At 37.2% G+C, this 25,112-nt stretch overlaps 1 protein-coding gene across 1 annotated transcript; it reads right to left on the minus strand.

Moving 5' to 3' along the window:
• Positions 1-2,951: 2,951 nt before the first annotated feature.
• LOC138892835 (uncharacterized) lies at positions 2,952-3,488 on the minus strand. Its single transcript, XM_070176581.1, has one exon. The coding sequence runs from the start codon at positions 3,486-3,488 to the stop codon at positions 2,952-2,954; it is 537 nt and encodes a 178-aa protein (XP_070032682.1).
• Between the last annotated feature and the right edge of the window lie 21,624 nt (positions 3,489-25,112).

Genomic DNA, 25,112 nt, shown 5'->3' on the forward strand with positions numbered 1-25,112 from the left:
CACCTTAAACTCGTTGTTTTGGATGTATTTGTCATTAAGGTACTTCATTCTCGTTTTGTACAAGGACGAACTTGCATATGCATGGTACTGGAACTCATCCAATTCATTCAAATGTGCAACTCACAAGTTAGTGGCTGCATCCCAATCAAGATTTAACTTCTTAAAAGCCCACATGGCCTTGTGCTCATGTTCCATCGGAAGATGACAAGCTTTTCCAAACACCAACCGTTATGGAGACATCCCGATATGAGTTTTGAAAACAGTCCGATAAGCCCACAGTGCATCATCAAACCTCTTTGACCAATCCGTCCGGTTAGCATTCACTGTTTTGGACAAGATACTCTTTATCTCCCGGTTGAAGACTTCCACTTGACTGCTAGCTTGGGATGATAGGGAGTCGTAACTTTATGAGTGACACCATACTTGCTAAGCAAGGTGTCAAAAGCCTTGTTACAAAAATTCGACCCCCATCGCTTATGATAGCCCGCAACATACCAAATCTTGTGAAAATATTCTTCTTCAAAAATGCCACCACACTTCTCGCTTTATTGTTGGGTAGAGCAACGGCTTCAACCCATTTAGACACATAATCAACCGTGACTAAGATGTAGGTATTTCCACTAGAACTCACAAAAGGACCCATGAAATCAATACCCCACACGTCAAAGATATCAATCTCCAATATGGTAGTGAGAGGCATTTCATTCTTTTTCGAGATTCCACCAGCCCGTTGGCATTCATCATATATTTTCACCATATCACTTGCATCTTTGTAAAAAATGGGCTAATAGAAACCACAACTTAGAATTTTAGCCGTCGTTCCCCCTCCGCCTTGGTGACCACCATAAGGTGAAGAATGGCAAGCGTCAAGAATAATATTTTGCTCTTCATCAGGTACAAATCTTCTAATTACCCCATCCGTGCAAATCCGGAAGAGGTAAGGCTCCTCCCAATAATAGTCTTGACAATCCTGTTTGAGCTTCTTCCTTTGATTTAAAGAGAGCTCATCCAGGATGATTCCACACACAAAGATGTTTTCTAGATCGGCAAACCATGGCACGTCCTTCATTGAAATAGCCAAGAGTTGCTCATCGGGGAAGGAGTCAATGATTTCAAGGCCATCATGCGGCCTCCCCTCCTCCTCCAAACGAGACAAGTGGTCCGCCACATGACTTTCACTCCCTTTTCGATCTTGGATGTTCAATATCAAACTCTTGAAACAATAGCACGCATATCATCAACCGAGCTTTTGAATCTTTCTTGCTCATAAGATAGCGAAGTGCTGCATGATCCGTATGAACAATAATCTTTGCACCCATCAAGTATGGGCGGAACTTCTCAATACCAAATACAATGGGAAGGAGCTTTTTTTCGGTAACAGTGTAATTGACTTGGGAATCATTCATGGTCTTACTAGCATCGTAGGCCGGATGAAAAATCTTGTTGATTTGTTTCCCCAAAACTGCTCCAACCTCTACATCACTAGCATCACACATGAGCTCAAATGGAATACTCCAATTAGGAACAATGATGATTGGTGTTGCTGTCAACTTGAACTTGAGTAATTCAAAGGCTTTCATACAATCATCATTGAAGTGAAATTTAGCATCTTTCTCCAAAAGCTTCACCACTTTGAAAAAATCTTTTATGAAGCGCCGGTGGAAACCCGCGTGAGCCAAGAAACTTCTCATTCCTTTCATGGATGTTGGAGGTGGATGTTTGGAAATCACCTCTATTTTCGCCTTGTCGACCTCAATGCCCTTCTTTGAAATTTTGTGGCCAAGGACAATACCCTACTCGACCATGAAATGGTATTTGTCCCAATTCAATACCAAGTTCGTTTCTTCACACCTTGCCAATGCTTTATCCAAATTTGCCAAGCAATCATCAAAGGAATCCCCGACTACCGAAAAGTCATCAATGAAGATTTCTAGGTAGTCCTCTACCATATTCGTAAATATCGCCATAATACACCGTTGACAAGTGGCTGGTGCATTGCACAAGCCAAATGGCATCCGCTTGAAAGAGAAAGTGCCATATGGACAAGTGAAAGTTGTTTTCTATTGATTTTCTGGGGCAATAAGGATTTGGTTGTAGCCCAAATATCCATCTAGAAAGCAATAGTAAGCACGACCGGCCAACCTATCAAGCATTTGGTCTAGAAAGGGGAGCGGAAAATGGTCTTTCCTTGTGGCTTTGTTTAGCTTCCGGTAGTCCATACACACTCTCCACCCGGTCACCGTTATTGTGGGAGTCAACTCGTTATTTTTATTGGTGACCACAATTATGCCCCTTCTTCGGGACACATTGCACCGGAGAAGTCCACGAACTGTCGGAAATTGGGTAGACCACCCCGACATCCAACCATTTGATAGTCTCCTTTTTGACCACGTCTTGCATGGATTCATTAAGTCTCCTTTGATGTTCAATGGATGGTTTGGCATCGTCCTCCAAGTTAATCTTGTGCATGAAAAATGCGGGGCTTATTCCCCGAATATCTGCCAAAGTTCACCCAATAGCTTTCTTTCTCTTGTGGAGCACCGCCAATGTAGAGTCAACCTGCACGCTAGTCAAACAAGAGGAAAGAATAATCGGTAAAGTAGAACAAGGGCCAAGGAAATCATACATGATATGTGTAGGCAATGGCTTCAACTCCAAGATAGGAGGCTCTTCAATTGAAGGCTTTGTAGGAGGAATTTTCCTATTCTCAAGATCCAAGGAAACTTTCCGGGGTGCATAGTTGTACGACCCCATTCCTTGCAAAGAATTAACACATTTCATGAAGCCATCCATATCTTCATCATCAAAATTTAGCAAGATGACCTTCAACAATCACCCACATTAATCGTGACCTTTGTATCATCAATAATCACATCGGTCACAAAGTCCACAAACGAACACACTTCACTGCTATTCTGTTGCCTCATAGATTTGCACACGTGGAACACTACCTATTCATCACCCACCCGGAAAGTGAGGTCACCGGATTCCACATCAACAAGAGCCTTCTCCGTAGCAAGGAAAGGTCTACCAAGAATGATCGAGACCTCATAGTCCACTTCACAATCAAGAATAACAAACTCTGCCGGGAGAATGAACTTGTACACTCGATCCAATACATCCTCAATCACCCCTAACAGTCTCTTCATTGTATGATAGACCATTTGCAATCTCATAGACGTGGGTCTTGGTTGCCTAATTCCCAATGTCTTGAAAACTGAATAGGGCATCAAATTGATACTCGCCCCAAGATCACAAAGCGTTTTTGCAAACTCGGCACTTCGAATGGTACAATGGATTATGAAGGCACCGGGATCTTCCAACTTAGGAGCCATCGAATGCACAATTGCACTCACTTGGTGAGTGACTTTGATAGTTTCAAAATTCATCGACCACTTCCTTGTCATCAAGTCCTTCATAAACTTTGCATATCCATGAATTTGCTCCAAGGCTTCAACTAATGGCACATTTATCAAGAGACTCTTCATCATATCAATGAACTTTTTGAATTAATTCTCGCCGTTTTTCTTGGCAAGCCTTTAAGGATATGGAGGAGGTGGATTAGGCAATTGTGCCTTAGCTTTTTGCACTACCAGTACCGGTATGTCAATCACATGATCCCTAGATGGGTTCACATCCTCTTGAGTCTCTTCCACCATGTCATCAATATAAATCAGCATTTTCTCATTTGCATGCACAACATTGTTTGGTCTCTCCTCTTCCTCTACCAGTTGCTCATCATCCATAAGTTGCCTTTGACTTGAGGTAGGTGCATTCCCACCTCTTCCACTTCTTGTAGTAACAACCATGGCATGCCCCGTATTGTTCCTACCCTTCGGGTTCACCATCGTATCACTTGGTAGTGCCCCCTTAGGATGAGAATTTAAAGTTTGAGAGATTTGAGCTATTTGCATTTCTAAGTTTTGGATTGATATATTGTGTGAAGCAAGCTGGGCATCGTAATCAGCATTCTTCTCCATTATTTGCTTGAACATGTTCTATATACGACCCATTTAATTGTGGAAGGAACTAGGACCATGAGAGGGGTAATGAGGTGGGTTGCTCGGTTATTGATTCTTCGGGGCCTTTGAAAACCCGACCCCCAATTTCCTTGGTTGTTGTTCCACCCGTCTTGGTTGTTGCCTCCCCAATTACCTTGGTTGTTATTGTTTTTCCAATTCCCTTGGTTATTGTCTCCAATTTAATTGCCTTGATTATTGTTATTCCAATTGCCTTGATTGTTTCCACTATTCCAATTACCTTGGTTGTTTTAAGGTCTCCATTGTTGTTCACTAGGGCCTTAGAAGTTGTTTCTTTGCCCTTGAAAGTTGTTCACATATTGGATCTCTACTTCTCGATCATTGTAAGAACCACCTTGATCAAATCCACTATCATCTTGCACAAAATTGTTCACTATTTGTTGCGCTTGTTGAATTCTTATTCTTCTCTTGTTTACCATCATATTAACTCCCTCCATAGAATTGACTTGCCTCGGGTTTTGCACTTGTTGAAGTTGAGCCTTTGCTAATTGGTTCATGGTGGTTGTCAACTCGGCTATGGTTTGCCCATGGTCATGTAACTCTTTTTGAAAAAGAATCACATTTGGATCATCTTGAGGAACATTGGCTCTAGATTGCCATGCCGATGAAGTATCCGCCATCTTATCCAAAATATCACATACCTCCGCATAGGGCATAGTCATGAAGTTCCCACTGGCAAGTTGGTTCACTACACATTGGTTGGTGGTATTGATCCCCCGATAGAAAGTTTGTTGAATCATGTTCTCCGTCATATCATTGTTGGGACACTCTTTCACCATTGTTCTATACCTTTCCTATATCTCGTGCAGTGGTTCATTAGGCTCTTGCTTGAATGCTAGAATTTCATCCCGAAGAATAGCCATGTGCACATGAGAGAAGTACCTTGAAGTAAATTTCTCCGCTAGTTCTTCCCAAGTATGAATGGAATGATTTGGCAAACTTTCCAACCAATCTAAAGTTTATCCCCATAGAGAGAGGGGAAAAAGCCTTAGCCTCAAAGCATCCTCAAAGACATTTGTTTGTTTGCTCCCCCAACACGTGTCTACGAACCCTTTCAAATGTTTATATGCATTTTGACCCGGTGCACCGGTGAATAACCTTCGTTGCTCGAGCAAAGTGAGCATCACGTTGGTTATTTGGAAGTTGCTCGCCCTAATACGAGGAGGGACTATAGCACTTGCATACCCTTCATTCGGAAACACCTGGTCTGGAGCCGCTCGTGGTGGAGGTGGGGGTGGAGCGGGTACATTGTCTTGAGGTCGTCGGCCTCATCTATTGGCCTGAGGTTCAAGAGGGACCTCATCCATTTGATCATCCTCAACATCCACATCCCCCACAACTACGTTTTCGAGATCATTGGTTGCCATGATTGCACCTATAACACTCACACGTTAGTAACACGGAAAGAAAAGAAGATATCCCCAAAACACACCTAACTATATAGCTAACACTGTTTTTATCTCCCCAGTAATGACGCCAAAAATTGATCTTGTCCAATTTGACTCATCTCTTTGAGTTTATGACAACCGTCGATGCAATAGTAATACCCAACAAGAGTCGGGGTTGAATTCCGCAGGGAGCTATATGAATGGGTGTTAGTAGTATATAACTTAGCGCGCGAGTTTGTATATCTAAATTTACACTTCCGCAATATTTGGTTTTGTTTGAAAATCTAAATTAAACTACGATTGCGATTCAAAGAATGAAACTAGGAAATTATTTTTGTTGTTTTTCAAATGATATAAAAGGCCTAGGGCTATAACTTTCACCTAGATATTTGCCTAATGGGTTGTAAACTTTAAAGCTTGTTTTATTGGTTAGGGTGTATTATAGCTATCAACACTCAAGTACCCACTCAATACCTCTCGGTCAGATAGTAAATTTGCCCAATTTGGCTTTCTCAAGTCCAAATGGGTATTTGAACAAAATAGTTGATAAGAATCTCACGTCTAGTTTTACTATATCTAGGTTCAACCTTTTAATTGGGCTTATCAATCTCTCGATTGACCCAATTTCGTGCTAGCCAAGTTTACCTAGAATAAGTCTCTCTTTCTCAAACAGAAACCAAGTCAAATAGGCATGAATTAATATTGGCAATCATTAATTCTTCAAATTAAAACAAGAACACGGCTAGATAATAAACACCGAACCATAAACAAGAAACAAATCAAACACCCATTAAGTTTACATACAAGGGTTGAGTCACAACCCTAGTGAAAACTTAGCTAATCATGCTTAAACTAGAAAAAATAGGAGAAGAAATGATAATTAAACACATATTGATAATTAAAATGATGAAATCAATATTCAAAAAGCTCAAAATAGCAAAAATTACTAAAAAGAGTAAAAGAAACCGTCTACTGTAGCAGTTGATGTCAAAATCTGACCTAAAAAAGTGAAACTCTTCTATTTATATAAAGCTAAAATTTTCGGACAAAAATGCCCTTTCGGAGGTTCTGCGATCGCATAATCTCATGTGCGGTCCGCACTTTTCTTTATCTCTACGTGAGTGGAAATCTGCGGCCGCATAATACTGATCTGCGGCTACACTGCTTTCTTTCTGCGGTCCGCACAAATGTGATTGCCGCCACGTGGCTTTTCTTCTGTGAGCGCACAATAATTGTGTTGTTTGCACTTTGAGATGCAGGTTCTCTGAACTTTTGCTCTAACCCAACTTTTGCGGCCGCAAAATTTATGTGCGGACCGCACTTTTCACATTTCTCTGATGGGAATTTTTTACGACCTGCAGCTGCAGATGATATTCTGCGGTCCACACTTTTGCTTTTTTGTGCCTGTTTTTGTCCTTGAGTTCAGATTACTCATTCTTGAGTTGTATTTCATCTTGGGAGCTCATCTTCCAATATTCATGCAATTAAGCATATTTTATCATTTTTCGGGAACACAATTAAGTGCTTTTGATCTAAAACAAAAGCTAAAGAGCGCTAATAAGTAGTCTAAATCCTCACATATCACCCACCGGTGGAAAAATTATCAGAATGTTCTTGGACTGAGTTTTGTGCACAATCTCAATCTTTCGAGTGGAATATTTGTAATATATGTGGTGGTTAAGGTGGTCATTGGGATGGTTGTCCTAGTTCTTTTCATCCTTCTCTGAGCCCTTATTATGATTTTTCTAACAGTATTTGTGAGTTTGATAAGGGCAATGAAGTGCAGGATATGGAACGTGATGCATATATTAGGGATATTTTGAGGCATGTAGCAGAGCAACATGATGAACTCAAAAAATATATGAAAAGAATGAGGGAATCAATCATAAGAATGAAGGCCAATATGGAAGAATTGAATGAAGAGAGCGAGTTCCAGCAAGAAGACAATTTTGAAAAAGTGGAGATTTTGAGCCATATGTCACTGGTGGAACAATCCAAAAGATTAGAAATATATAAGGCTCAACGGGAGAAAATTGCAAGTGGGATGAGACACTTAATAGAAGAAAGAGAGAACAAAGGCAAGAGATTGAACAATTTGGCACTGCAATTCACGACTTGGAAGCTCAATTGAGTGCAAAGGTTGATGCGTCTAATGCCCCAAAAAATAGTTATGAGTTGTGTGAAGATGAAAATGAGCTTCTACACCAAATTGAGGAGCTAAAATGTTGAGAAAAGTACACTAGAGCCATGTGATGAGGCAAATAATGTTATATTTGAAGACTCTTGTGCATGTAAATATGATGATGTAAAGAGTAATACAATTCTAGAGTTAGGGCATATTGGTCATCATTCCATACAATTTTCAACACTCTGTTTGGATTATGACATGAAAATCGAGTCATTTGAGCCTTTGGAGGAGCCAATGGACGAGGAACGTGGTGCTTACATTCTTGAATTTGTCGTGCCAAAGAAATAGAATTACAGACCTCATCCGAAGGCCAAGAAATGTAGAATGCGATATTGGTTTCTTGGCCCAATTAAATTTGTCTCACCGCCCCGGGAGCATAACAGAAAGCTTGAAGCCAAATTAGGGGCTCAATTCATATGTTCAAGGTGGAGGCAAACATGTGGTTCACGTCGTGCCTCAACGTTAAATTAGGCGCTTGTTGGGAGGCAACCCACCTTTAATGCTTTCTATTAGTTTTAATTTGTTTTCTTATTGTATTATTTTTGTAGTGTTGTTTTATTTTGTAGGATTTTGAGCATAGGGAGCAAAGCCATAGGAAGTGTGCACAAGTGATCCAGATGGTTGGAACTAAGTGTGGGGTGCCCGCACAAAGGATCATGCTTGGGAGAAGTTTGAGTACCCCGTGAGCCGCTATTACTTCGGCCTTTGGCCTTTTAGGGAGTTTCTTGTCCACCCTCGTTATTTGTTTTTGCTTTATTTGTGTATTAGGGACACTGCACTCTTTTAAGTGTGGGGTGGAAAAATTCCTCTAGATAATTAGTAGTAGTATGTTAGTAGTAAAAAAAACGTTAACTTCTTATTTTGTGTTTAACTTCTTATTTTTGTTTTTGTAGTAGTGTAGTATTTTAGTAGTAGTTTTAGTAACTTAATTCTTTTAAATATGGAAAATCAAACAAAACAAAAATATTTTGAAAAATTTGGACTTTCCTGACAATGGATCTCCTAGACAGTTTTCTCGAGGGATTAAAGTCTAACCAATAACATAAAAAAAAAATATATATCTTTTAGTTTTCCTTAGGTAGCAATAATCCCCGTGGTTTTTCTTTGTGCCTCGATTCTTTTTCATGGGATATATTTTGAACTGGGTAGTAATTTTTTATTTTTAGAGTAGGTTAGACTTTAGGGAATAAATGGAAGAAATATGAGATTTGTAATAACCCAACCGGTCGTTTTGAGCTCTAGCACGTCGTTCGGTAGTTTAAGGCCATGAGCAACTTCACTTCAGGTATTATGACTTGTGCGTATGGTTAGAATTGAATTTCGGGAAGTTCAGAGTTGATTTGGAGAGAAAATTCTAATTTCAGAAGCCTTAAGTTGGAGGAATTGGCTAAGGTGTGAATTTTGAGTAAATGACCTCGGAATCAGGATTTGAAGGTTCCAGTAGATTCGTATGATGATTTCGGATTAGGGCGTATGTTCGGATAAGGTTTTGGATGCCCCGTAAGCGTTTCGGCACATATTGTGGAAGTTAGCATTTTGGAAGAATTCCATAAATTTGGGTTGAAGTGCATTTCAATGTTATTAATGTCCGTTTTAGATTCCGATCCTGGGAATAGCTCCGTATGGTTATTCTGGTTTTGGGAGCGCATCCGTAAGTGGATTTGGAGGCCCGTAGGTCATTTTGGGGTCATTTGGCGTAAATTGGAAATTTGGATAATTTTGACCGGGAGTGGAATTTTTGATATCGGGGTCGGATTCCAATTTTGAAAGTTGGAGTAGGTCCGTAATGTCAATTATGACTTGTGTGCAAAATTTAAGGTCAATCGGACGTGATTTGATAGGTTTCGACATCGAATATAGAAGTTGAAATTCTAAATTTCATTAAGCTTGGAATGGGGTGCGATTCATGAATTTGACATTGTTTGATGTGATTTGAAGGCTCGACTAAGTTCATAACGTGTTTTGGGACGTGTTGGTATATTTGGTTGAAGTCCTTAGGGCCTAGGGTGGATTCCGGGTGGTTAACGAATCGAATTTAGAATTTGAAGAAGAGTTGAGGCAGCTGATATCTGGTGTACCCGTACCTGCAAGGTTTTGACCGCAGGTGCGGAGGGCGCAGAAGCAACATTAGAGTCGCAAGTGCGAAGCAGGCTGGCCAGGTAAAGGACCGCATGTACAGAGCTTTTGGCCGCATCTACGCAAGCGCAGAAGCGGAAAGTGCCTCGCAGAAGAAGAAGTAGGCGTAGAAACGGAAGGTTTCTCTCACATGCGAAGCCGCAGGTGCGAAGGATGGGGCTGGGCAGTTTGTTCTTTAGAAATGAGGGCTTGGCTCATTTTTACCTCATTTCCTCCATGAGAGCCGGTCTTGGAGCGAGTTTGGAACTAATTCTTTGTCATCAATGCCAAGGTAAGTGATTCCCACTTATTATTAGTTGAATACATGGTTTGTATAAGAATTTAAATATGAAAAATAGTAGAAATTGTGGGATTTTAGTAGAAAACCTAGAATTTGGCATTTTTAGATTTTTACCATGAATTTGAGTATGGAATGGGGCATAAAATTATATAAATGAGTTCGTGAGGCTATGGGTAAACTTTATCTTCGAAAATTTTTAGAATCCGAGCACGTGGGCCCGATGATGATTTTTATCGACTTTTCGATCGGGGTTAGAAATTATTACAAATTGTATTTAATGAGTTTTAGAGTATATTTTTATGGGTTTGTATATTTATTGGCTAGTTTTGGAGCGTTGATCATTGGTTTGAGTTGTCGAAAGGGCTTGTGAACCGGTTAAGGAGCTTCGGAGCAAGGTAAGTCCCCTTTCTAACCTTATAAGAGGGAATAAAACCCATAGGTGAAATAAATTAATATATGCTTCTAATTGTGGGGGCTGCGTACACATGATGTGACGAGAGTCCGTACGTAGCTACTAGTTATGCCTATATCCGGGTAGTCTATGTTTACATCATGCATTGCTAACACTGCTATCGATTTATATTATTGTTTTCCTTGAGAAGAAGCAAGATTAAGGTTGAGTAGTAATTGTCTTGAAAGAATGGAAATTTGAAGAATTTAAGATTTAAAAGGTTTCATTTGAACTTTGTAATTTCGAAAATAATTGAGGAATATTATACTAGCTTAAGAAATCTATGTGTAACCGTGTCGCATGTATGATTCATGAGCGGGGTGCTTACATTCTTTTATTTGTCGTGACAAAGAGATAGAATTACAGATCTCATCCGAAGGCCAAGAAGTGTAGAATGCGATATTGGTTGTTTGGCCCAATTAAATTTGTCTCACCGCCCCGGGAGCATAACAGAAAGCTTGAAGCCAAATTAGGGGCTCAATTCATATGTTCGAGGTGGAGGCAAAAAAGTGGTTCACGTCGTGCCTCAACGTTAAATTAGGCGCTTGTTGGGAGGCAACCCACCTTTAATGCTTTCTTTTAGTTTTAATTTGTTTTCTTATTGTATTATTTTTGTAGTGTTGTTTTAGTTTGTAGGATTTTGAGCATAGGGAGCAAAGCCATAGGAAGTGTGCACAAGTGAGCCAGATGGTTGGAACTAAGTGTGGGGTGCCCGCACAAAGGATCATGCCTGGGAGAAGTTTGAGTACCCCGTGAGCCGCTATTACTTCGGCCTTTGGCCTTTTAGGGAGTTTCTTGTCCACCCTCGTTATTTGTTTTTGCTTTATTTGTGTATTGGGGACACTGCACTCTTTTAAGTGTGGGGTGGAAAAATTCCTCTAGATAATTAGTAGTAGTATGTTAGTAGTAAAAAAAATGTTAACTTCTTATTTTGTGTTTAACTTCTTATTTTTGTTTTTGTAGTAGTGTAGTATTTTAGTAGTAGTTTTAGTAACTTAATTTTTTTAAATATGGAAAATGAAACAAAACAAAAACATTTTGAAAAATTTGGACTTTCCTGCCAATGGATCTCCTAGACAGTTTTCTCGAGGGATTAAAGTCTAACCAATAACACAAAAAAAAATATATGTCTTTTAGTTTTCCTTAGGTTGAAATAATCCCCGTAGTTTTTCTTTGTGCCTCGATTCTTTTCCATGGGATATATTTTGAACTGGGTAGTAATTTTTTATTTTTAGAATAGGTTAGACTTTAGGGAATAAATGGAAGAAATATGAGATTTGTAATAACCCAAACGGTCGTTTTGAGCTCTAGCATGTCGTTCGACAGTTTGAGGCCATGAGCAGCTTCACTTCAGGTATTATGACTTGTGCGTATGGTTAGAATTGAATTTCGGGAAGTTTAGAGTTGATTTGGAGAGAAAATTCTAATTTCAGAAGCCTTAAGTTGGAGGAATTGGCTAAGGTGTGAATTTTGAGTAAATGACCTCGGAATCAGGATTTGAAGGTTCCAGTAGATTCATATGATGATTTCGGATTAGGGCGTATGTTCGGATAAGGTTTTGGATGCCCCGGGAGCGTTTCAGCACATATTGTGGAAGTTAGCATTTTGGAAGAATTCCATAAATTTGGGTTGAAGTGCATTTCAATGTTATTAATGTCCGTTTTGGATTCTGATCCTGGGAATAGCTCCGTATGGTGATTCTGGTGTTGGGAGCGCATCCGTAAGTGGATTTGGAGGCCCGTAGGTCATTTTGGGGTCATTTGGCAAAAATTGGAAATTTGGATAATTTTGAGAAGTTTGACCGGGAGTGGAATTTTTGATATCGGGGTCGGATTCCAATTTTGAAAGTTGGAGTAGGTCCGTAATGTCAATTATTACTTGTGTGCAAAATTCGATGTCAATCGGACGTGATTTGATAGGTTTCGACATCGAATATAGAAGTTGAAATTCTAAATTTCATTAAGCTTGGAATGGGGTGCTATTCATGAATTTGACGTTGTTTGATGTGATTTGAAGGCTCGACTAAGTTCGTAATGTATTTTGGGACATGTTGGTATATTTGGTTGAGGTCCTGAGGACCTCGGGTGGTTAACAGATCGAATTTAGAATTTGAAGAAGAGTTGAGGCAGCTGATATCTGGTGTACCCGTACATGCAAGGTTTTGACCGCAGGTGCGGAGGGCGCATAAGCAACATTAGAGTCGCAAGTGCGAAGCAGCCTGGCCAGGTGAAGGACCGCATGTACAGAGCTTTTGGCCGCATCTACGCAAGCGCAAAAGCGGAAAGTGCCTCGCAGAAGTGGAAGTAGGCGTAGAAACGGAAGGTTTCTCTCACCTGCGAAGCCGCAGGTGCGAAGGACGGGGCTGGGTAGTTTGTTCTTTAGAAATGAGGGCTTGGCTCATTTTTACCTCATTTCCTCCATGAGAGCCGGTCTTGGAGCGAGTTTGGAACTAATTCTTTGTCATCAATGCCAAGGTAAGTGATTCCCACTTATTATAAGTTGAATACATGGTTTGTATAAGAATTTAAATATGAAAAATAGTAGAAATTGTGGGATTTTAGTAGAAAACCTAGAATTTAGCATTTTTGGATTTTTACCACGAATTTGAGTATGGAATGGGGCATAAAATTATATATTTGAGTTCGTGAGGCTATGGGTAAACTTTATCTTCGAAAAATTTCAGAATCCGAGCACGTGGGCCCGATGGTAATTTTTATCGACTTTTCGATCGGGGTTAGAAATTATTACAAATTGAATTTAATGAGTTTTAGAGTATATTTTTATGGGTTTGTATATTTATTGGCTAGTTTTGGAGCGTTGATCATCGGTTTGAGTTGTCGGAAGGGCTTGGGAACCAGTTAAGGAGCTTCGGAGCGAGGTAAGTCCCCTTTCTAACCTTATAAGAGGGAATAAAACCCATAGGTGAAATAAATTAATATATGCTTCTAATTGTGGGGGCTACATACACATGAGGTGACGAGAGTCCGTACGTAGCTACTAGTTATGCCTATGTCCGGGTAGTCTATGTTTACATCATGCCTTGTTAACACTGCTATCGATTTATGTTATTGTTTTCCTTGAGAAGAAGCAAGATTAAGGTTGAGTAGTAATTGTCTTGAAAGAATGGAAATTTGAAGAATTTAAGATTTAAAAGGTTTCATTTGAACTTCGTAATTTCGAAAAGATATGAGGTATATTATAATAGCTTAAGAAATTTATGTGTAACCGTGTCACATGTATGATTCACGAGCGGGGTAATTTCGTTAAAAAGCTTCAAGTTAAGTTTCACTTATTTTGAAAAGAATCAAGAAAGAAATATGATTTAAATGTTAAATGTATGTTTGACCGCATCGCAGGTATGATTCGCGAGCGAGGTAATTCCTGAAGTTTACATTTGACCGTATCGTAGGTATGATTCGCGAGCGGGGTAATAGATGCATCTATGGTTCGCGTCGTTCGACCCTCGGCAGTGCATAATTTATTTTTATTATTGGATCGAGCCGTACGACCTCGGCATGACTTGCGCATGATTTTATTAATTGTTTCAGAAATTATAATAATTGATATTGCCTCATTGGCCTGAGATATAAACTGTTAAAATGAAGAAAATGAATTTGGGAAAACTTCTTGTTAACAAAAGAATTGTTTACTTACTTCATGATATCGGGCTTACAGCCGTTCTACGTGATCCATGCCTAATCATATCATTTGTATATTAATTATTGCCCATAGTAAGTGTCCGAGTCGACCCCTCGTCACTACTTCTTCGAGGTTTGGCGGGATACTTACTAGGTACGCGTTGATTTACGTACTCATACTACACTTGCTGCACGTTTTGTGCAAGTACATATATGACTAATGGCCTTGTGGGTGCATAGGTGCGGTTATTACAAATAAACTTTGGTGAGCTGCATCTTATATACGATCCGCATCCAGCAGAGTCTCCTTCAGAGTATGATATTTTTTTCCTGTCCAAAGTTGTATTCCGGATAATTATTGTATTTTATTTTAAACTCCTAGAAAATGCTCATGCACTTGTGAAACAGGGTTCTGGGATATTATGGGATGTTCAGTATTGAAATTGGAAAACATTGTATTTATTATGTAAATTTATCTTTTACTAGATAAATTAAAGTATATTAACGATTTTAAAAATATTAAAACGAGAATTTAATTAACTATTTAGCGTTGGCTTGCCTGACAGTGGTGTCCGATGCCATCACGACCTTTAACGAATTTTGGGTCGTGACAAGATTCCTAAGCACCCTTAATTCTTGTTTGATAGTAGCATATTTAGGTTTTGGCATGCGTAGTATCTTTACTATATTTTGAAGTTGTCTGTGATGCCTGTACAGACTGGATAGTATGTTATTGACGCATATGTCTCATTTACTTGACTTATGTTCACTTTGTGCTTAATGTTTAATATCTAGTGGCTCTGTGAATACTTGCATTTGTTGAGACTAGGAATGAGACCGTCCTTAGTGAGTCATCTGCCATGTGTGGTGAGGTTTTTGTGTAGTCCATGTTTTTGTGATTGAGTCTAGAACTTGCCCGGTATGTGAGTTGAAGCGATTTTTAGGTGTTGCTCGGTTTGAAAAATGATTTTAGGCCTTGTTTGATATTTTTGAGCTTAATGCTTATCACAAATAAAATTTATCCCTAGTTAACCCTTTTGAGCCTATAGATTTTTATTTGGCACCCATATTACAAACCTATACTCTATTTGTTCTTAATTGACATTGTTTTGATCCCTTTATCTTTTAAGACACTTAATTGTGAAATGAGCGCTAGAAGAAATAAGGAGGGAATGTGGGGTGGTTTTTGAGTGGAACCAATGAAATAAAGAAGGGTGCACTTTGTTTTGTAAAATAATACACCATTACCGAAAATTTAAAAATAAAAAAAAGAAGAAAAATCTGGAAAAAAAGAGAAGAAAAATACATGTAGATGAATAAATATCTTGTTTTTGCTAGTGGAGTGTAAATGACGATAGTGCTTAAAGAAAGAGGTAACATTGTTGGGGGTGCTTGTAGTTGTGAAATTAAAGTGGATTGAGGAATTTGCGCTTAAGTTATCATGTGATGTGTTAAAGTGCTTAGGAGGTTGAGTTACTATTTCTAAATATATCCTACCCATCCTTTGGCCCACATACAACCATATAAAGTCCTAATTGATTTTAGATCAAGTGAGCCTACATTAATGGAGATTTACATTATGGGCAAGCCTATAGTACCTTTTGCGTGCATATGACTTCTTTGTGAGAGTGAGCATTTTCTTTGATATATGTGAGTCCTTAAACTATATTTGATCATAAGATTCGAATGTGTGGATTCAACTTACTTTTTTGTTCTTGTTGTGAGGGCACATGGTTCAGAGGGACAGATAACGTTATTAGACTTTTATGTGATGTTGGATGTTCAAGCCATGAGTGCATTGTGACATTGAGTCGGTTTTTTAGGCTAGGATTGTTATGAACACGTTGTCTTTATTGTGAATATTGTTGACGAATGGCATAATTAAAGGGAATTGTAAGTGATTGCATATGCTACAGTTTAATTATTGCTCTCAACCATGGTCATTGATGTAAAGTGCTCAAAGATAGTGTAAAGTGTTGGTTGACTTGAGACGAGCAACGTTTAAGTGCGGGGTAGTGATGTTTGGCTATAATTTCATATTTTTAGTGCATTATTTACTTTATATTTTGGTGCTTTAATACTAAATTGTACTATATTTATGTTTAATGGAGTTTATTTTATGTGTATTTTATAAAATACAAGAATGAATTTATGATTATTTAATTATTAGATATATAATGATTAAAGTTTAACATTATAAAGGAAGACAAAAGAAACAAATGCAAAGAATTGAAAAGTTAAGGAAAAGAATGAGAAACGAAGCAGAAGTTAGGCAGCAATTGAAAGAACGCCCAAGCAGACGTGAAACATTTCTGGTTTTAGCGTCGCCTGACCCTGCTTGCGGGATTTTTTTTATTTCATCTGAGAGTTAGTTATTTCGGCCCTACACATCCCCAACTTGTATAAAAGGGGTTCGAAACCTATTTTGGAAAGAGAGAACGTTTTTTGAGAGGAACTTTTGACCAAGGGAGAGCACAAAGTCGCCGTGGAGGCCGGGTTTCATCGTTTCTTCCACCAAACTTAGTAATTTTTATTTTTCTTTGTATGATTTGTTGTTTGGGTATCATGTCTATGTGGAGCTAAACTTCACGTTTTAGGGTTGTGGTTCTTTCATGACTATTGTTATTCAGATATTGATTTTGCTTTCTTGATTTATCATATTGGTTTATTTATTCAATCATGCGCTTAATTATTTGATTGCTTGATCACCAATTAAATACTATCTACGAATCTAGAATTGAACTCAAAAATGAGAATTCTACATTGCATATAGGATTGAGTAGAGCAAGTTCTTGAACCTGGGCATCGAGGAATGGTTTCGCAGTTAGGATAGACATATACCTAATTGCCTTGCATGGTTCATGTACAGGAATTATAAATGAGTTCTCGTTAGTTATAATTCTATAGACATATAGGCGTTAGGTTAGCTTGAATAGGCGAGTAAGAACTCGACAAATTCTTGTGAGCGATATTAACCCTGTCAACCAATAAGCTAGATAAATTAGTTAGTCAATTTAATTGAAGAATACAATAGGAATGTTAGATAGCCCATAACCCTAGATCGTTTTCATAACATTGATAACATAAAAATCTGCTCTTCCCTTGTTCAAAGTTCATTATGTGTTTTTCTTTATTTTAATTAGTTTAGAATCAAATACTTCTAGTTTTAATTCTTGTTTAGATAGTTAGGATAGTCTAATTTTGTTAATAGTTAGTCACAAGTCCTCGTGGGTTCGACATCCGATTTTTAGTCACTTTATTACTTGATGACCGCGTATACTTGCGTGTGCGTTTCGCCGCAACCCTATTCAAGAGGATCAACACTTGAGTTAACTAAATACGAACTAAGTTTAACTACTAAAATAAAATAATTGACAATTTATAGCAAGGAATTAGAGATTCGCAGTGTTGGTTTCTTATCAATGTGAGGAATAAAAGTTTGACAGGATAGGTGCAAGATAACTATTTGGGATTTAACTCTAGTTTAATTCACTCTAATGTTCTAATAATTCTCAGGAATTCACTCGATGATTAGTTCAAATGTGTAGTCAAGACTCCTCTCTCGATTAAATTTTAACTCTACGAGGTGAACTAATATAAGCACTGTGAAGTACGCAAGCATGCGTTAATGGATTGATCCTTAGGAAAACGTCTCTCGAATATTCTCCTAACTTGATTCAATAAAAAATTCAACAAGCTCTTTCGATTACTTAAGAGAATCAATGAGTTAAATCAAATAAAATAATGTAAATATAAACACCAAGATATTCCTCTTTCGATTAAGTAAACGGATGAATAAAGTTGCAACAATACAAAATCCATAAACAAATTCAAGCACGAACTACAGTTAAAATCCACAAATATTTACCAAAATACCATATCCGTCAAACCCTAAGGGAAACTACTCCATAATCGTGGAGGAAGTCATCACAAATATAATTAAAGAATGAAAAAATATCAATCTAACGTTACAATCCAAACTCTCGTATTGAATTGATGTCAAGATGATGAAATCATGTGTCTTGTAGCCTTCAAGGTCAAAAGTCTCGTAAAAAATAATTTTTTGGTGTATTTATACCCTGTAGGAGTGGGCCCAGGTGAAATTACCTTTTCCAAACTAAAATAGGACAAATACTCTGAGGAAATTGCACAGGCGCGTCGTGCATTGCGTTGCCCCATGCGGGGCGCTAGTGGTTAAGTTTAGAGAGCAAGTTCTGACAGACAACAACAAAATGTACTGTCGCGCTTCCCCATGCAGCGCAACAATGGAGTTTTTACAGAGATTTGTTTTCTTCATATTTTGACATCCGTACTTGGCTCCCGACCCCCGAATGCGATCCCGATTTAATCTCTTGGGCTTTTACTCAGACTTCATAGCTCCAATATGTTCAATTTAGCTCCCCAATATCTTTTTAACTTGAAATCACTTCCTACAAGGCACAAACCACATAATAAGTGTAATACATTAACATTCAAGCTCAAACACAAGTAAAATGCAGTAATTAGTACAAACTATGACTAAAACACGTGATTCTAGCCTACCATTAACCACATATACACTTTATTCTACACAGATAGTTCTTGTGTTATAAATCTTATAAGCTTTACTATGTGAAGAATACCCCCTCATTACTTTTGGGATCAAACTTACCTAGGGAGTCTTTTCCATTATTTTGCACAAAGCACTTGCATCCAAATGCCCTAAGATGAGATATATTTGGTTTTCTCCCTTTAAGTAACTCATATGGAGTTTTGTCAATATGTGGTCTAGTCATGTACCTATTTATGATATAGCATGTAGTGTTCACAACTTCTGCCCAGAAGCTATAGGGCAATTTACTAATAAGTAGCATAGTCCTAGCCATTTCTTTCAATGTCCTATTCTTTCTTTCAACTACTCCATTTTGTCGTGGAGTCCTAGGAGCAGAAAAATTATGATCTATACCATGCTCATCACAAAATTCATCAAATTTAGCATTTTCAAATTCAGTACCATGATCAGACCTAATTGATGCAAGTTGATTACCTAGCTATTTCTGAGTTTTTCTAACAAATGAAGTGAACATGTCAAATGCTTCATCTTTATATGTTAAGAACAATGTCCAAGTAAACCTAGAGTAATAATCAACAAGCACCATAACATATCTCTTACCACCTCTACTCAATGTTCTCATGGTCCACAAATATCCAAATGGACCAGTTCCATTATCCTAGTAGTACTTACCATTTTCTTTCTTTTGAAAGAGGATCTTACCTGCTTCAGGTGAGATCTTACCAAAGGAGAGGATCAATATCCAACATAAGCAAGTGAGTTCATTATCTGAAAATGTGGACAGATCCACCACATATATGTTATTCACTCCTTTTCCCTGCAAGACCTTCTTGTCAATGGTAAGACTAATCACAAAGTATTTTGTAGAGGTGAAGGCTACCATGTTACCTCTATCACATAATTGTGATACACTTATTAGATTGTACTTAAATCTATCTATCAAGTAGACATTCTCAATAGAGTGAAAGTCAGACTTACCTTTCTAACCCCAATGATTTCACCTTTATTTCCATTTTCAAAGGAGACATTACCTCCTTTAAGGTCGTCAAGTGAAAGGAAATTGTTCTTGCTTCCTGTCATGTGCTTTGAACATCCACTATCCATATACCATATTTGGCTGCTCCCCTTCACTTGTACATGCAAAAGAAAATTAGGGATTAGTCTTAGGAACCAAAACTAGTTTGGGTCCCTTTATAAAGGCAAAAGGATAAATCAAATTCTTTTTAGCCCAACTTGACAGCCTATTTTTCCCTAGAACAAAATTTTTGTCCTTTTGACTTGCCTTCTTTTTTGCAGTGCATTCACTCTTATAGTGACCGGTGCTACTACAATGTGTGAAAATCTTGTTCTCAGGAAGTGTGATGTACTTGCTTTTGGGATCCCACTTATATACAGAGCTCCCAAAGCCAAGTCATATTCTATTGCTACTATGATGTTCTTGTAGCCATGAAAGTGCATCAGAGGACCTGTTCCATTTACAAGTTTTTCCTAGCTCATGCTTGACCTTATTCAGATCCTCCTTTAAGACTCTTACCAGTTCATCCCTTTTATACAGCTCATCTTTCATTTTTCCTAAATTTTCTTCTAAAATGAGCTGTGTGTAATTAACTATCTTTTTGCATGTTCCTAATTTCAATTTTAGATTTTCAGATATAAGATCTAGGACAATTGTATCAAGTGCATGGACTTGGTTCTTTAACGTAGTTTTTCACTTTTAGTTTCATATGCCCTACGTTCCAGGTTTTTGAACTTAACTTTCAAAATCACACATTGTTTAACAACTGTTCCTTTTCATTATTCATATCCTCAGATTCATCAATTAGTTCTAGCAGTAACTCCGATAATCTTTCTTAGACAAAAAATTAATCTTGTCTTTGAGATGAAAGACACTTACCTCAGTTTCTTCATCAGATTCTCCAATGACCATTAGTGCTTGTTCATCATCATCATCATTATCATCTGAGATTTCATTTGAGCTTTCTCCCCAAGCAACGACCATAGCCTTGGTTGATCCTTTGTTGTTGCCTTTCTTGGGTTGAACCTGTTCCTTCTTCTTATTCCTTTGTTCAACTCTTTACTTCTTTCATTCAATTTCCCACAAAGGATAGTTTTTGATAATCTTTCCACACTTGTAGCAACCATCATTGGTTTGCTTCTCCGGAGCTCTTGCCTTGTTGAAGCTTCCACTTCTTGAAGAACCCTTTCCTCTCCTTAGGTACTTTTTGAAGTCTTTGGTGATGATTGCCATTTCATCATCTTTTAGATCAGAACCTTCAGTGATTCTGAGTGCCAAACTCCTTTCCTTCTTAGGTACATCCATTTTCATAGTTTGTCTCCTAGGTTCATAGGTAGTGAGATTTCCAATCAATTCATCTAGTGGGAGAGTGAAAATATTGTTTGATTCCTGGATGGCAGTGATCTTACTTTTCCAAGTTATTAGCAAGAACCTAGTGAGTATCTTCTCAACTCTCTCTTCTTCAGGGATAATCCTCCCAAGAGATTTAAGTTCATTTGTCAATGTAGCGAATTTTGTGTACATCTCCTGAATGGTTTCTCTATCTTTCATAGCAAAGTTCTCATACTGAGAATATAGTAGAGTTCCTCTAGATCTTTTCACCTGAGTTATTCCTTCACGGGCCACTTGCAGCGTGTCCCAAATTTGCTTAGCAGTAGAATATCCTTGGATTCTGCTATACTCATCTGGACCAAGTCCATAACCAAGCCACTTCTTGGTTTTGGCATTCTTTTCCCACTTCTTCAAATCTTTAGCATTGCAATCAACTCTAGTCTTTGGCACATCTACTCCTTCAGCATTTTTCTTCAAAGTAGCCAGTGGACCATCAGTAACAATGTCCCATAGCTCATAGTCCTCTCCCTATATATGATCTCTCATTCTTGACTTCCACCAAGAGTAGTACTGGCCATTAAAGAGTTGTGGCCTAGTAGTGGATTGACCTTTCCATTTTTCAGGTGGTGCACTCATCTTGATCTTCTCCTAAGGTGTTAGCCTCTTCAAGGATAACCCACTCTGATATCAATTGATGTTTTATACTTCAATACTACACACGAGGGGGTGATTTGTGTGGTATCTAATTTTTCGCGTGCACATATTATAGAAGGACCTGGTTCTTATATGTGTTCCTTAAACTACAGTTGCGGAATAATAAATATAGAAAATAATGAACACAAATATTTTTACGTGAAAAATACGTGGCTCAAAAGGTAAAAAAATAATGACTTATTACCCAGTAAAATTTTTCCCAACACTTCACTGAATCAATGAGCCAAAAATAATATTTACAAAACTCTTGTAAACCTAAGGATTACCACTAACCCTTTGTGAAAACCAACCTTAGACTGTTGCGACAATTATAAGTTAACTCTAACTTGAATAATACACTCAGAGTACCTAGTACAAATGCTTTTAGAGACAGCTGAAAGGTACAATTCAAAAGCCCTACTACAATTGAACTAGAATAAATGACAGACACTTGTAACTGCATCTTCTATCTGGTTCATATAGCTTCAGGTTCGCATACTTGAATCACACATGAATTGCTTGCAAAATGCCTTGCTATTTTGCTCTCAACTCTCGTTTAACTTCAGCGTTTGTGCGCCACCTATAAAAAAGAATGAATTGATATATATATAAAGTTAGTAGAATAAGAAATAACTAGAGTTCTAATGCTATACTCTTCCTTGGTGGAAAAGTTCTAGTTATCTTCAATTTCTAACTCCTCCCTTATCTAGGATAGAGTTCTCTTCGAGCAAGGAGTCCTACTCCTTATCAATTATGTAATCTTTTTGTTCAGGAGATATCAGATATAACCACTTAAGCTTATCTCCATCACGTGCATGCCTTGTGCTTGAATCTGCCCGTGTCTGTATACACTGTGTATGGACTTGGTTCATGCGTGTGTTCCTTTGTCAACCTTTGTCAATCATCAAAACAAACTTATAACTTAGGCCAACATGAATAGAGCGGCCTTTACACTTTGTGATCTCTCTATTTTCTCTGGAAATTACTGGAGTAACACGGATCTAGATGGGCGAATGTAGATACAAGTTCGACTGAACTCAATAACTTTTGTTTAAATAACGTATTTGTGTTAAAAAAATTATTAAATATGTACATATAAAAATTTAAAATTTAATTATTAGCACTTAAAGTCATTATTCTAAACTCTCAAATCCAAAAAGTTAAAATTCTGACTCCACGCTGAACTTCACCATAAATATATCTTTGCATATCGTATGATGAGGCCTATATATTTATCTAAAAGAAGAATTATGGGATGCATGAAAAGTTCTCTCTCTCAAGGGTACGTAGGGAGGGGCCATAATAACAAAGAAGAAAAGGGATCAGTAAGAATCCAATGGGAAGGTGTCCAAAGTCAAGTGTGAAATGAGTGGCATTTTTGTACGAAACCGTGTTAAGAATCACAAAGTAGTGTCCAAGTTCCAACTAAGCAGTGCCCTGGGGACCAAATAATAGAATTATTTGCTACTCTTACCGGTCGTTTGATAATCCCGAGATAACACATAATTTTCTTTTTTGTATTTGGTTGAACTTTTTATTTCAATATAAGTAATTCCGCGATAATTTATACTATAATTGTATGTAGAATTATTTTTATACCATAATGGCAATGCCAAAATTACTAATCACGAAAAAACAACAACATGACACATTTTTCTTCTCTTAAAGCTCATCCAAAAATAAAAAAGTTTTCCTATAGACACAATTAAAATTAGAAATAAAATTTATCCAAGTTTATCTAGTGCAAAATGAAGCACATATTTTACATTATACCCCGTATATCTTATTTTGGTCAAATAAATCAAACATTAACCAATAAAAATAAATTTATTAAAAAATCATGTCATTATTTAATCCTCATATTATGCAACTTACGAAATAATAAAAATAAAATAAGAAAAAATTGATTTAATAAATTTACTACGATATAATATTCTCAAACTATTAAAATGATGGATTGTATGTAGAAAAAGGCTTATCTGGAATAATTTAAAGAACGATGGGATTGTATAGAAATTGCGTAATAAGGACAGGATATCACATTTCATAGTAGCTTTTGCATGATTAGTGAGATTGCAACGTCTCATCAGCTTAATACTTTCCAATACCAAAAAGTCAGAGGCATACAACTCATGATCGTCTGATTTCAATTTTAGTAGTATTATTTTTAATGATGGCAGGTAATATTAGATATATAATATGTTACCACTACAAAAAAATAAAAGAAGATGACGGATTTGAAATAATTCTTTGAATTTTTAAGTTCGTTTCTTCTCCAATATTAAATTTGCAAATTGAAATTAAAACCATGAAATACTAATTGTACATCCCTAAATAGTAAAAGCTCATCTTTTTGTACTTGTCGTTTATTTCTTTCCCCCCTTTTTTTTGGCCTGTGAATTTCTAGAGTCATATACGTTGCTATCTTAAATGAACACATAGTGGAACCTATGATGTTTGACTTTTTAATTAATACCAACTTCTGTTTGTAATTTAAGACTTTTTATCTTTGTAAATATTAAATAACCAATTTGGATAGTAAAGAGTGGCTTGGGCTCATATGTTGAAACAAAACCTTTTTCGTGAAATCATAGATTTACTCAAATGTGAAAAAATATTGAAGGAAAAGTAAACAAACTACTCGGGTCACCTCTCAAAACCTTTTTCCGGGGAAAAACTAATTTCAGCAACATATATCAGTAGTAGCACTACTATTTAATAATGATATATATATATGGAATTCACGACTTAAAATAAAATATTCAATATAATTAATGAACACTCTTCCATAAATAACCTCTAGGCAAAAATACAAGCTCGGATTAGTGAAGTTGTGAAGGATATCACATAGATCATAATTGCTTTGCCTCACTACTAGGCTTGATAGTCAATATTCCTTTTATTTTTGAATCTTTTTCTATTTTCTATATTATCTTTTTAATTATTTTTCTTTAATTTTATTTCCTTAACTTGTATCCTTAGATGGTTTTCCGATGACGAAATTTGGAATTTAGTTACATTTGTTTAAGTATGTTTATAATTAGTGTTACCATTATAGTATATTATTGATCTAATTGATACGATATGTGTATAGTGTATATACGAAATGTGTATACAGCATTTAGCTTATTACTTTAAAATTATTGTACTATAACTCAGGTAAAATACAATTTCATAACTAATGACTGAAGCAATACAGAGTTATGAGAACAGATTGCCAATCCACTTCCTAATTTTTCTTCTATTACGACCTCGATAAAGTGCGGAGTTTTTTCAATTTAGTTGAAATTATAACCAGGATTGTTTTTCTACAAATCGTTTGTCAAGGTTTGGACTGGGTATTAGTCAATTTTCATTCCCAAGTCTATTCTCTTTTTCGTAGAATATTTAATCAATAAT

The sequence above is a fragment of the Nicotiana tomentosiformis genome, chromosome 5, assembly GCF_000390325.3.
Source record: "Nicotiana tomentosiformis chromosome 5, ASM39032v3, whole genome shotgun sequence".
Classification (NCBI taxonomy): Eukaryota; Viridiplantae; Streptophyta; class Magnoliopsida; order Solanales; family Solanaceae; genus Nicotiana; species Nicotiana tomentosiformis.

Bases quoted from the DNA above. Each gene is read 5' to 3' on its own strand.
- LOC138892835 (XM_070176581.1), bottom strand. From the start codon at position 3,488: ATGAAGAGTCTCTTGATAAATGTGCCATTAGTTGAAGCCTTGGAGCAA.